Source organism: Chinchilla lanigera, unplaced genomic scaffold (assembly GCF_000276665.1).
Source record: "Chinchilla lanigera isolate Chin_1 unplaced genomic scaffold, ChiLan1.0 scaffold00050, whole genome shotgun sequence".
Taxonomy (NCBI): Eukaryota; Metazoa; Chordata; class Mammalia; order Rodentia; family Chinchillidae; genus Chinchilla; species Chinchilla lanigera.
In genome coordinates this window covers 6,261,907-6,276,894 of record NW_004955451.1, presented here as the reverse complement: position 1 = coordinate 6,276,894, position 14,988 = coordinate 6,261,907, and the positions used below count along the sequence as shown (strand labels likewise).

General features: G+C 42.4%; 1 protein-coding gene across 5 annotated transcripts in view; it reads left to right on the top strand.

Annotated features, from left to right (window-relative positions):
* Nucleotides 1–7,727, top strand: part of Ankfn1 (ankyrin-repeat and fibronectin type III domain containing 1) — a 387,596-nt gene extending 379,869 nt beyond the window's left edge. For all 5 annotated transcript variants that reach the window (XM_013519407.1, XM_013519406.1, XM_005394075.2 and 2 more), the window contains one exon: nt 1,203–7,727. In XM_013519407.1, the coding sequence (XP_013374861.1) occupies nt 1,203–2,002 (800 nt within the window). In that variant the 3' untranslated portion in view covers nt 2,003–7,727. The remainder of the gene's footprint in view (nt 1–1,202) is intronic.
* Nucleotides 7,728–14,988: the final 7,261 nt, after the last annotated feature.

The window sequence follows — 14,988 nt, the reverse complement described above, 5'->3', positions numbered from 1 at the left end:
AATCAATCTAACAAAAGAAGTAAAAGACCTATTCAATGAAAACTACAGTACTTTAATCTTTTACTATACATATTGTATTACTTTCTTCCCAATCTGTTTGGGAAGAAAGTTTACTTTTTACTTTGCTTATGATTCATTTGTTTTACAAAGTATTAAAATTTGATATAGTCAAATTTATCAGTCACATCTTTTATGGTTTTTTGGATTTTCTTTTTTAAAAAGGCTTTCCCACTCAAAATTATAAGCATATTGTTCCCTGATAGTTTGAGGTTTGTTATATTTAACCTATATGGAGTTTATTGTCATATGTGATATGAAGTAGGACCTTCTCTATTTTGCTAAAAGGATAGCCAACTGTCCCAACACTATGTATTTAGTAATTTTATTTCAGTCCCCTACTTTAAAATGTTATCTTTATCAAATTATTGCAGAATTGCAAGCTGTTCCTGGATTTTTCTGTTTTACAGATCGATTCAATTTCTACACAATAATATAAAGTTTTAATGCCCAAAATTCCATAGTATGTAGTAGGCAAAAGTCTTCCTACTTTATCTTTAAAAAAGAAAGTTGACTAGTCTCATACATTTTCTTCTCCAGATGAATTTTTAAATCAACTAACTACCTTCCCTTTAAAAATCCTGGGGTGGACTGGAATTGCCTCAAATTGTAAAAATTAGATTCCTTATTTAAGACCACTTGCACATTTGTTAGCATGTCCTTAGCGCAACAAAGACTGTGCTAAGTTCTGAGGGAAATTCAAAGGATTTTAGTAGGTGGAAGGCAGCTAGGATTTGCAATCAGATTTCTCATCTTCAGCCACCAGTATCTCCGCTTCTTCCTTCCCCTTTTAAAATTGCCGCTACTTTCTCAAATACAAAATTCACCTCTGATATAAGTACAGGGGATGAATAAATGTGTAGCATCCAGCTTCGTTTTCTGTTTCATCCTCTCTGCAGACAGTAGCCCGGAGAAGAATACATGCGTGTGTGAGAAATAAAGGGAATGTTCCTCTCTAGTCTGGGCTGGACCTGTCCCTCTCTTTACCCTAACCAAAGACCAAAGCTTACTACATAATTTGCGGGGACTTTTTCAATATTAAGAATGTCAAGAAGTGACAAGAGAATTCGAACCAGGACCCTACTCCTGGGAGACAGGCTCTAGCTGAGAGTATCTTTTTCTAAAATCTGTCTCTGGCTTTGCAGAGTCGCAGCCCGGCTCAGATGAAGAAGCCTGCTCGGAAGTCTTCCTGCCCACGGACAGCGACTATGACTCCAGTGACGCCTTGAGCCCCCGGGACCTGGACCTGGTCTACCTGTCTTCGCATGATATCTCCCAACAGGCCCTCAGCGGCCTCAGCGGCAGCGCCCCCGACGTCCTGCAAGTGCACGACATGAAGAGTCCAACTGGGCCAGGCCAAGATTCTGTGGGCCGAGCTCCAGGCCAAGACCCGGACCACGCATGCGCAGAGCTCCTCCAGAGCCTGACACTCACAGGACTCACCCCCAAGAATCACGCCAAGATGGCGCCCGGTACGCGGCCGCCCATGGGCTTCCTGGGAAAGCGGAAGTCGGGCAAGCACCAGCACTATGGCGGCTTCAGCCGCCACCACCGCTGGCTGCGCATGCACAGTGAGACGCAGTCCTTGTCGCTTTCCGAGGGTGTCTACACGCCGCACCTGTCCCGGGCCTGCGGCCTGGACCAGGACCCTGGGGAAGTTGAGCGTCCGGGTCCCGCCTTCGATGGGCCCCGGGGCCTGGCCCTGGCTCATGCCACCAGCCTCCCGGAGGAGGGGAAGGTTTACCTTCAGGACCCCAGGCCTTCTGTCCACCGCATCTACGTGGAGCCCTATGCCGGGGCCCTTGTGGGCCAGGACACGAAGCCATGGGCCGGATTGAGCCCAACACCTAGAAGCCGCACCCGCCTGCCTAGCCCATCAGGTGTGGAGAGGAACCGGGAGGGCCCCACCTCACCGGTGTCAGAAATACTCAGCAGCATGCTTTAGGGAGCCACATGCTGGCTGTCCACTGCACCATCCCTATCCCTGCATTTCCGTTCACCCAAACCCCAGCCTGCCCACTGCCTCCCCAACCCATTTTTCAAATGCTTTGAACATTGCAAATCCAAAGGTTATGGGTTCAAGGCCCTTTTTGTGGAAAGTACAATGGGGGTGAAGGCCAGAGTGGCCAGTGCCATTCCCTTTTCATCCTAGAAAAGACATGGAGGAGTTTTTGTGTCAACATGAAGGCTGAGACAAGCCACCCCGTTCATGGTGGCTGTGGCTGAGTTAGAACAGACCAAAGAGACACCCGCGGCTCTGCAGCTGGCTCTGTAATCTGACCCCTGTGCTTAGCCTCTTTCCTGACTTTGGATTAAGTGAAGTTCTATAGATGGAAATAAGATTGGCATTGGTTTTCCTTCTGATCCGAACCTTGGGAAGAGTTTGGGGGAAGGAGGCCCAGGTTGTGTCTTCAGGCCATGGGATCAAGAAAGCTTATGTTAGGTTCCCTATCAGCTAACCCAGTCATGCCAAAATGCAGGGTTGTCCAAATCCAATTTACCAAATCCAATTTATCATCAGCACTTAACTAATTAAGAAGGCCTTGCATAAGCCCTTTGTACTGTGTAGTGATCACCAGACACAAAAGTGGAGGATACTTCTAGCTATGTCTTGCAAAGATAGAATAGGGCAAGAAGAAACACTTCTAGCACACTCAGCTCCTGTTTAAGCCTGAAAGTGAACAGCAGATTGCTCCAGGGTGCAAGGAGATGGATGAATTAAGTGAAAGTCTAATTCATAGATAAGAGGAGAGAGAGAAACACGAACAAAAGTATCTTTGCTTTACAATTCTAAAACAAGCAAACTTAAATCTTTAAGTCTGTCAGGAAAATCACATTGGATCTTCTCCAGATTCTGAAATGATGAAATAGTTGTGGAACAAGAAAGTGCCCTGCACAAATGGCCAGGCAGTGGTAGACTCCTCATAGCGCCAGGGGCACATTGCTAGCTCCACATCACAGGTGAAGGCACAAATTGCCCAGGGCTGCAGTGGCTACCTTCCTCTTTTGCCCACTCCTGTCAACATCAGCATTGCCCCCAAGATCTTCTAGCCAGGTAGCAACAAGGAAAATCTTTCCTTCAAAGCCCGCACCAGTGGTTTGTTCCAAAAATGTGCTCAAAAACTCCTGGAAGTCCTGCTTTGTTCATGTTATCTGCTCCCTGAATTTCTCACAAATGAGAAACCCAAATCAAAGTGAAATCACACTGCATGTTCAGGAAAGGCATAAGTCTCAATTCCTGAAGCCAAAACCCATTCGGTCCATTGACATTCTGAAATGGTCCTTTTCTGCTTCTGAGGCATTTCAGTTAAATATTGCTCTCTCTGGCCCTATCCCAGTCCTCATAGTCCTACCATTTCTTCTCACGGGAGTTCATAAAAAGTCTCCTGTTCACAATGTCATTCTGATCCCTTCCATTTTTAAAACACTTGATTCAACATAAGTAATTATTCTACTGGAAAGGTACAGATTTGACCCATGGCCTATGGTCCTTAGAAAACTAATGCCCAGAGCTCAGTCTTTATTTTTTAAGATTTTATACTCAGTGAACCTCCCAAAGAATCTTGATGAGAATCACTACAGCACATTTTCCATGCTTGGGAGGATTTTAAAAATATAGTTTTCTTCTGTCTGAGTGAATTCTATGCATATGGGAGGAGTGAAGGTTAAAGCTAGAAGGGATCATAAAATGTATCTTAAATCCTTTACAGGTAGGGCAGTTAGGGCCCAGAGAGGTTAAGTGACTTGCTCAAGGTCACAGCTTGTTTCGTCACAGAGTTAGGATCAGAAGAACACACAAATATTCCCTTTATAGCAGGCTGTCCCATTGGGAATTGGTATACAGCTAGTCAAGTCTTTTCTGCAGGCAATTTACGCTTTATCAAAACTATCTACTCCTTATTCCAAACTCAAGTCCTTTGCTCAACCTTTACCAAACAAATTTCCAATATCACAGAGCTCCTTGTTGCTAGGAAATACAAATGTCAGGTAACGGACATCTAAGCTGCTTCCTAATTAAGAAGCTAATTTGGGAAATATTTCAAATCATGACCCTTAGTTAAGAACAGATTTATCTGCACTTAGTTTCTACTTATTTCTAACTAGAAGACAGACTGTATATGTTGAATGAGTTTGTGAAATGAGATAATGGGACTGTCAAAAGCTAACAAGGCAAGCAAACCTCTGGTCCTGATGCTTCTGCTGATCTGCTGATTCAGGAAGCAGTCTGTGACTGGGAATTACATGGGAGGTGTTCAATAAGCAGCCAAGGCAGAGACTCCCCACCCTTCTAATGCCTCATTTGATCAATAAGTTCTGGAGTTTTGGACCCAAACTGCATTAATTTTTAAACCCACTAGTTTATGTAGAGGGCACAAAGTGTGTTTTCATTTTCCATGAGAAAAAGAGACATTCTCATGAAATGAATAGTGCATAATACATTTCAATAGGCATACTTAATCCACATGAGAGTACATTTTGCTAACAAGATTCCCGTGAAAAGTAGATATGTTATATTCTCAATAATCAGCTATTTATGCAGGTAGTGTCACCCTCCAACTCCACAACACTTGTGAGCCCAGTCTAAATTAATACATTCTTGTGACAAAAAATGTGTTCCCTAGTTCAGTTCATTTTTTCGTTCATTCATATTAATGATAGACTTCACCAAGTCTAGGGATTTTTGCTTGCATTATTAGTTTTATTTTGTTTGTTTTGTTTTAGATATAATGAGTTTGCTCTTTTATTCTGAAATCCAATCTCAGAAGCTCTGGAGGAAACTTTCCTGTCCTAGGTCTTCTTTCCTGGTGATTTTCTAATATACTTTCACCTGCAGTACCCAGCCCTTGTCCCTTGGGGGAATCTTTTAAAAATCATTGACTGAGACCTTCTCAGATCTATGTCTATTCTAAGCACCACAGAGAACCAAAGAATCGAGGGTGAAACACATTCCTGAGCCAGAAGAAGCTCACAAATCTGATCTAAGAATGTAGCCATAGATTGACCATGCACCTTGTCACTGATGTCTTAAAAGAGACAGGAGCCTGTCACCATGGCCACACAGACACAACTCATGCTTTGTTAGACTTCTTGGATTGCACTGTCTATTCATGAAGGAGGCTAGCCAGAAAATGCAAGTTGGAGGTGTACACTCTGGGCAACCATTGACGAGGCTGTCACACTTTCTTAACTGGTGAGGGTACCTAGGGGACAGTAATTAAAAACATTCACTCTGGGGAAGGATATTTTGAGAAGTGGGTACTTAAAGGTGAGATCCATTCTGCTTTAAGAACATTCACTAATGCTCGAAGCAATAATTACACCAGAGAAAATGGTTCCATTTGGTTTGAAAATTGAAGCCACTTAGTAATAATATTCTGCCAGTCCCCTTTCCTGAAGGATCCCAAAGCACTTTATGAAAAGCAATGACTGAAGCCTTGTTGTACTCCCCTAAAGAAACCTTGTCTGGGAGCCACCTGGCAAACACCTACCCGGCCCATGCCAGGAGGTCATGCCAGACAAGTGGAAAAGAAGACTGGCCTCTCATTCATTGTTATCCCGCCACCCAGACATGTACCCGGCTGAGGGTTGAGCTCTTCCCTGGGAGATAACTCTGTTAGAAAGGAGGCCTCCTAGAAAACCCCAGGTCTGTGGCCTTCTCTTGTTCTTCAAAATCTACCCATGATGTATTCGCTTTCTCTTGGAGAACTATCAACTAAACTGTCCAGGGGTCTGTGGTGCATTTTACTTCCCCAGTTATGTTAACAGCACACAGAATTCACTGGCTTCTGAAAATGTATACATATTAGGAGAAGGATGCCAGTAGTCTGCAGCTTCTCAACTTTATAGGTAGCAGAGCTACGGCAGAGAGTACACTTCTTTGTATATTTGTTTATTAAACTCTAACATACCAATTAGAGAGGGTGGTTCTGGCTTAGCAAGAGAATATTCTTCCTGAATTCAGTGTTACATTGTTACTTTATAAAGTATAAATATTTTTCCAGATGATTCAATGAAGCACATCTGGAATTTTTTAAGGTTCTGTCTTTCAAGGAAAAAAAATGTAAGGAGCTATTTGGAAAGTAGTGATATCTCTATATGGGTAATAGGGTGAACAAGGAAAAAATTTGTTTCTTTGCTGGTCACTTCTCATAAGATGTTCAAACACATGGCTTATGACTGTTAAGCTCAACTTTAATGCAGCCTTACAAACAACAAGGGTAGTGTATTTGCAAGTATGTTGTGCAGCTTGGAAACTTATTCTAAGATCTTAATTCAGAGTTTTTCTGAGGTGTTGAACTTTGCCATTAGCAAAAAGTATTTTTAGAAAAAAAATCCATTGACTGTTTATGAAGCACTGATTTTGCCATTTTTCAGGTCTCTGGTTTTTCCACTGCATCTGCGCACAGTAGTTGTATTTGCTTTTTCAATCATTTCTTCTACTTCCATTAATAATAAATTTTTAAATGGTTATTTAAAAGGACAGTTGGCTTTGTTTAACAATGGGTAAATGGACTATTCCGATGTTCTATTTTGATAAAGAAAGTAGGTTTGTTGTTGTTGCTGTTTTCTTATGTATTATCTTAGGGTCTTTCCCCTCCTGATACACACATTTTTAATTTCAGCAAAAGCTAATATATATTCAACTTAGTAGCAAATGTTATGAAGTTACTAGTTAATGCTCTTTGCTTCCCTTCTTTCAATCCATGATGTGAAAGCCTGAATATACTTTCACAGTAACCACCATCCAATAACTGATTTATAAATGCCAAGTCTGGCAAATTGTAAGTCAGTCTGAATTTCTGTGTTGCCTCTTGCCTTGTGACCAACCAGACGACTGGAGATATTTTATGTATATGACAGAAAAACAATGTGTGTGTGTGTGTGTTTGTGTGTGTGTGTGTGTGTTTGTGTGTGGTGGAGGAGAGATGTTTCATAGGAAAAATAATTTAAGTGACATTCTATTAAGCAGCGTTTAATTGCTTCCTGCCTAATGTGTACATAGTAATATGGCTGATTATTGGTTGTTATTTGTTCAGAATTTATTGTATCTTGTTGCTATGTATGCAACTGAATGTATGTTAAAGTTTAGACTGCAGTACATTATCTGCACAATTTTGTGTGTTTTACACCTCTGTAAATATACAGATGAATCATGTATGGTGTGTTCAAGGTGACCTCCAATCCTGAAACAATAATATTTTGTAGTGTACACATTTGGAAGCTATTTGAACATTTTAAATGGATATTGTAAATGACCAATACCGTCCATCAAAAACAGCATGGGTTACATGCATACCTACTGATTTAGAAGAGGAGGTCAGAGGTTAACAAGAATTAAGATAATTTTCTAATGGCAAGTATTTTTGATAATTTCCTACCTGCCTAATTGTATTTTCAAGAAAAATTTTCAACAGAAGAAATCTTAGGTATCAGAGGGAATGACTGTTTCATAAACCTTAAATATTCTTTGTATCCTACCCAAAATTGTTGAAGTCTAGGTCAAGGGTGAAGAAGTCAAAAATACTTTTGATTCTTCATGACATTTTTCGTTGTTTAAAGAAGTTTGTGAGCCTTTTTCTGCAGTGTGGAGAAATGTCAATTAAATAATAATCTTTGTTTTCAGTTTGGAGAAATATCAATTAAATAATAAACTAACAGAATTATCGGTCCTTGGCTTACCTAGTGCTTTTTCCAGATCTCAATAAAGACAAAAATTGTTCAGCCTGAGTTTTTAAAATATTCTCCCTAAAATCTTGGAAGAATCATTGTTTGGGGCATTGTTTTGACAATTACCAGCAAAGTCTGACCAGTTGGCTCTTTCTAACCAATAGCTTTGGTGTTATTTCTCTTTCCTAATTGGTTGTAGCCAACTATTGAAAATGTAGCAGCAGATTGCCAAGATAAATGCCCTTACCAGGTTGTACCCTTCCCAGGTGATATCCTTGGCTACCTTAACCTTGCCTCTTCCACCATGTGTGCATGTTTGAACATCTAGAGTGCATTCTGCTTGTGCTGTCCTATCTTGATTTCTCTACCTTATTTCCACACCCACAAAGCTCCTTCCCTCCCTACTCCATCTGGCTAAGATTTCAGATTTCTTCAGTGTTTGAGAACATTACAAAGAGACTACTTCAATCCCAGGAACCTGCAAAAAGTTTCTCCTGAATTCCCAAGGACAGGAAATATGCTGCTTTGGACCATGTATTTGTCTTACATTGTCTTGCCGAATTCTTTTACACACACACACACACACACATACACACACACACACACACACACACAAATTCAACTCTCTATCGACGTGTTTGTGGTTGGCTTTCCTGCCAGCCTCAGAGGGCTATTTTGTTTTCCTGGCCAAATATGCTGTTTTCCCTATGTAAATTGTCATCTTCCTAAGCAAACCATGACTTTCTTTTCCTAATTCTGTCTTTAAATAAAAGTTTACCTTCTTTTTCAAACCAAACAAATGCCATTGCTCTTTAATATCCCCTTTTCCCTGTGAACACTCCTGGGGAGGTATTCAGGGAGGGACAGAATGAGATAAAGGGTAAGAGGAGGCCTTTCGAATTTAACCTCATAAGTGAGAAGTATGCTTCTCTTGAACACTTAGCCCTTTAGATAAGACATGCCAAGAAATACACAGTGCTTCCACCCACCAAGAAGAAATAATTGCTTCTTCTCTAGACTTTCTTATCTACTTAGAGTGTCTACTAGGTAGGAGAAAAAACTCACAAGGAAATTTTCTTGCCTGGAATTATCATAATGTCAAAGAAGTTAGATCTTTGCAATAACGTTTTTACTATGAAAATGCATTTTCTCTTCAGACAGTGTATGGGTTTTTTTCCTGTCCTGTCAATCGTTACATTATGTTATTTCACCTAAGAAGGCATTGGTGTTAGATATTGACTGGAGGAACTTAGACACCACATGGGTACTAAACTAAATCAGTCTCTTTCTGGAACAGATATCCTACACAAGCACACATAGATGCAATGGACATTTACATATAGACATGAGAGAGAGAGGAGGAAAGAGGGACAGAGGAAGGAGAGAGAGAGAGAGAATGAATATGACCCTAGATGAAGGCAAACAGGACCACTCAGCACATACACCCTTTCCCACAAGACCCGGGGATCTAGCTCAGCATCAGGTTCTCTGTGGGTGCAGGCAAGCTGTCTTTCCACTCTGAAGTTACAGATGACAACATCTATGAAATGAGTAAGCTCTTTTCCAGCTCTGAAATTCTATGAATTTAAAATACTCACATTGAGTGCCTGTCAAGGGTAAGTACGAATTCTCAGGACATGTCTACCTGCGTGATATGTTTTTATGCTCTTGTTGTTCTGTGTGGGGAGCACAGGTCTTGCAAGGTAAGTAGTGGGGACATGAGTTTACTACAGGAGAACAAAAGGAGCAGTAAGAAACTCATGCTCACCATCTCTTCCCAATATCCTCCACTTCTGCCAGAGAAGTTCTTGATTGTGGAAAGATGTAAGTCAGTCTCCTGCCTCACCTGACCTCAATCTATTAGAAAACAGTTCTACCTGTTTTAGCTCCCCAGTTGCTGGCTGTCCTGGCCACTGTAGAGTCACAGGGGATGCGCTCCAGAATGTCCCTTGGATCTCCCTCAGCATATAACTTGGCACTGCCACCACCTGCCAGCTGTTCTCTTAGGTCTTGCAGAATGACTGCCACCAGATCCCTTCCCTGGAGTGTCCTGGAAAGGGTCAAAGCATTGCACAACTCCAGGGGGCATTATTATTAAGTGTGGAATGTACCCCATTAGCCATTTCCCAGAACCCAAGCATGAAGCAAGCAGGCCCCTTTGCCAGGAAGCAAGCTGCAGTGGGCACAGCCTTTGGGGTGGAAGGGAAGACTAGAGACTGTCATGGAACACAGTACGAGGTGCCTCTTTATGTACGATGTTTGTCGTTCCACAGTAGGACCTGCTTTGAGGCGTGATGTTGGACACGCATCTGACTCTTCCAAGCCCACGCTAACTTGAGCACCAACTTGGACCTTGCATGGGCCATTTTGGCTTGGCTGGAACCAAATGCCAGGCATTGTTCTCCCTCTGCCCTCCACAGAGTCTGTGAAGTCAGAACAACATCATTCCTTGACAAACATTCAGTGTATTTCCTCGGGTCCCAGGAGGCCTGATACTGAACTGCTTTCCTCCCCATAGTTATATTTTCCTTGGTTGAAAAAGTTTTGTTTTGGAAGTTGCTACCCTGTCGAGGTAATGAGTCAGTTTGGGAAGCTGGTGCAGAGAGGAAAATGCACATCATTGGCAGAGGCCAGAGGATGGGGGTGAGAAAAGATGGGAGGTTCCGGGTAGGAGAGAAAGGGCCACACCCTCTGCACCCTTCTGCCCTTTCAGGAAGAACATGGCCCCTCCTAACTAGCTGGGGACCAGGCTCAGTTGCTGCCTTAGCACTTGTTCTGGGGAGAGGGTACTAGGCAGGAAAGGACCGACATTTATGGGTCACCTTTTCAGTGCCATTTAACCTTCTGCTTTCTACTTTCTGCAAAAGGGAAGCGCATTATCATCCATATTTTATAGAGTGGGTGTGTGTGGCTTGAGAAGAGAAATCACATGCCCAGCATCACCAAGACAGCGAGTGGCAGAGCTAAGAATGGAATTCAAGTTCAAAGTAGGAGTCCATGGCCCATTCCGTCATGTGTCCTTTCTACAAGATTCATTCATACGCAGAGAAACAGATCCAGCAGGCTTAGGGAAAGAATAAGACCCAGTTGGAAGGACAACTGAAATGGTCTGACTTGGGCAGGGGCAGTATAATTGGCAGAGGGAAAATAAGATGTTTATGGACTTCAACCACCCTTTTCTTCCCCCTCCATTTTCTCCTCCCCTCGCTTTTTCCACCCCGTGTATTTTCTTGACATAGAGTGAAAAGTTACAGAGATACAAAACACACACATAAAGACAGAAACACACGTAGATTCTCTTGCTCACACACCCACACACACACAACACAAACACACATGTCCACACAAGCACAGAGGCACACACATCTGGAGGTAAATCTCAGGATTCAAGGGTTGGCCACATGCCAGCTCTGAGCCCCAAGTAGCCCACTGAGGAGCCCTGGTCTGCAACACTTTGGGAGGTCAAATCCATGAAAGAGCCCTGGTAGTTTAAAAAAGAGAAAGGGAGAAAGAAAGAACACCAGCACCTCTCATGATGGGAGGTCAGCGCAAATGAAACCAGGAGGAGGGGGTGGGGTGGGGTGAGGGCATGGGGGTGGGGAGCCTGGTGCTGGCAGCTGAATTCCTACCCTGGCCCAGCTCCAAAAGATTAAAATAGAGCTCTTAGAGTGTCCCCTCCACAGACCAGCCTGCCAGGGGCCAGACAATACGTGGGTTTGTGCTCCAGCACAGGCCTCCAGAGAGGTGATGTTTTTACCCGGACAGCAAGAGGCACAGAGGCAGGTCTAAGCAATTCCAAAGCTCCTTTGGCCCACAGTCCCAGACCAGGCCACAGCAGAGGGAGAGCTGCCTGCTGCTAGGACGCATACAGATCTGCTCTTTTCTCCTTTCACCCCAGGGCAGACTGCTAGACTCATATTTCTTCATTTTATCTACCCCCAAACACCCAACTGGCAGGGCTGTGTGGGACCCGGTCTTAGCAGATTCGTTATACTTTAATTGGAAAAAATTAAAAAGTTCAGCATGCCTGTAAACAGGCAGCTGTAGTGATGAGGCACAGACAGGGCGTCCCATAGGAGCATCTCAAATCCTCAGATGAGTACAAACAACCCATTTTCTCCACCCAAGGCACACAGCTTCCCCAGGAGGAAGCCCCACCGGCCCCGTGAGGTTACATCTGTTTCCTTGGAATTCTTGAGGATTTTAGGCAGCTGGGACTCAAGTCCAACCTCTAAGGCCACTTGCTAGCACAGAAGGATGAAGGCAAGAGTATATCAACTCAGACAGGCTCTGGAGTTTGCCAGATGTGGGTTCTACTCCTGACTCTGCCACTTAATAGCTTCTTGAATGTGAGCACATCACTTAACCTTTCTAGGCCTTGGGTTCATTATCTCTAATAGCACCTACTTATACTCTTAAGGGTCAAATGAAGAAAAAAAAAAAAATTGCGTAGAAAGTGACCAAGCCAATGTCTGGCATGTGACTAGAAAATGTTAGCTTTAAAAAAGAAATCCTTCCTACCAGATCCCTCATAACTAAGGAAAATATAATTTATCATTCAAACTATAGCCCTTTTTGTAGTGAGAGTGGGCACTAACTAGACAGGACCTTGGGACATTGGTTTACCAGGAATTACCTGGGAAAACTAGGACATACAATCCCCCCACCTCTAAAATGTTCTGAAGAGTCCCTATTTGGCATTCCATCAAAGAAATCCCTTTAAAATGGCTTTCAAATCTATTCTGTAGCACAGAGCCCATTGGAAATCACTGGCTTCTATAGTAAACTATGATATCTTATTAATTTTCATTTAAGGTTGTAGGAAGATGATAGGAGATAAGTCTTACTATAGGTGGAAGACTGAATACTGATAAGAGACATTCCACCATCTTTATTTTTCCTCTTCTGTTATTTGATTTTAATACAAAAAAATCTCCTTCCAGCTCATAGCACACAAATATACCACAGAAGCAAAGTTAAAGAATTCATAAAAATCCCCAGAGAGATAACGAATAGAAGGCAACTTTCACAGCATGACGTATTTTCTTTAAATAATCCTAGCCATTCAGATACGATGATCAAGACATACAAGATGCATCATAAGATAGCAAACAATCCCGTGTGGCCAGGACTGAAGACAATTGACTTTCAGTTATAAAACCAGGGCAGCGCTGGATGCCTTAATCAAATAAGGAAACACTAGAAAAACACCCAAGGGCTCCTCAACACAAGACTGCATCAAACAGCCTCAGTCCACAAGAAATAACCTTTAAATCCATTATAAAACCAAAGAGCTCTCCAAAGGAAGGTAATCATGGACATAATAAATCCTCAAATGCAGAAAATGTTGGAGCAGCTTTCTCTGTGTCTGACTGTTTTGAAATACACTTTTGAGCTTCCTTCCACTCCACCTGGCCAGCCCCTGTGCAGTCCCTGGATGCTGCTGGGGGTGGCCTTCCTGGATGTCTGGAAGACCCTACCAGCACAACGTCTGGGCGGCCTCTTTCTGACTTTATGAACCTGTGTATGTGCTTCTCTGTCTGGTTGTTATGAAAGAACAGCGTCTTCCTCTTGATGCAGTTTTGCTTGCATTAAATGAATTTAAAACACATGTGGGAGGCTGTATGGTTTACAATGTGATCTCTCCTAATTCTCACAACCTGTAAGACAGGCACGGAAATCATGCCCTTTTTAAATGAAGATGTCAACTCTAAAGGAATATGGCCAGTAGGGAGAAAAATAAAAAAATTCAGATCTTCTGATGTTTAATTATGCACTCCGCACCATACTATACCTCAGTCTTGAGATCCATTTATTTAACATGGATTGATATTTATATATGGTTAGTCCTTGCATCGCTGCTCATTTAAAACAAACACATGTAGGGCAGTCTCAAAACTTGGCCCATATAAATGAATACATCCTACAAGAGCAAACAAGTGCATTTTCCTGGATGTTTCTTCAGCCAAATCAGCGCATTTGGAAAGCAGTCACTGCATGAACAAAATAGAAAAATAGCTTAGAGAACTTTAAGGGACAGAAGTTGCTTATTGTGGCATTAGCCTGCATAAAAGGATGTGAACCATGCTACCAAGTAAAACAAATTCTCCACTCTGGGAAGTGTATCAGTGGAGACAAAAAGCACCAGTACATAAAATCTTTGTGCAGCTTACTGCAGACTTGCTAGCTGCAACAAAATTAACAGGGAACAAATTGAGGGCCCAGATATAGAACAGCTGAGTAAATTACAAACTTCTAGAATACTGTTATAAGGAATGAGTAAAAAAACCATTTATATTGACCTGGAATTATATCTATGATGCACTGGGAAGAAAAAAGAAAAGAAATGAGGTAGGAGGATAAAGTATTTTTTATGATACAGCCTTTGAGAGCAATTGTTCTAAATCTTATCATGTGTATTCATGTGTTGTATATATACTCAGAAATAAATGTGGGGCGAAACATAAGCTGCTACTTTCAGAGTCTTGCCTAAGAAAGGGAAGTGGAAATTACTAACATTTTCAATTCAGAATTATCTGACCTTTAAAAACCCATATTATTTCTGTAATTTAAAACAATAATAAAGTAGATCAAGATGAGAATAAATTAAGCCCAGAATCTGGACATATTGGATTTGGGAAAAGAAAATTCAGATCCCTCCCTTTATATCTTTGAGTTCATGCAGTCGAACTCTCTTAAGTGGCCCCAGGCGCCGACGTCTGTATGAGAATTGTGTCCCCTTCACTCTACATTTGTTTTCAAAATGGCCAGCTCACTGGATGCTGAGACCGGTTGTGACCCATTCTCCCCAAACCCACTTCTTTCTCTACCCACTCACCTGAAAAAAGACTGATTCCTGCTAAAAAGGCCAAGAATACATTCTTTCCACCCCAATTATTCTGCCAATACATCCTTCCCACTCTTTTCTCCCTAGCTTCCAGATGTTGGATTCTGGAAATAGGTGGCTGTGGGAGAGAGTGGAATCTCTATTCAGAGAAGAGAGAGGAGAAGAGAGGAGAGGAGAGGAGAGAAGAGGAGAGGAGAGGAGAGGGGAGGGAGAGGGAGAGGGAGAGGGAGAAGGAGAGGGAGAGGGAGAGGGAAAGGGAAAGGGAAAGGAAGAAAAAGTCAGTTGTTATCATTCCCTCCCTGTTCCCTGACCAGGTAAAATTTTCGGAAAGAGCTGGTTTCCACCCCTAGGTAGCAACACCACGTGGGATTCACCCCTGCCTGTTGCGGGGAGGGCAATCACCCCTAGGTGTGGGC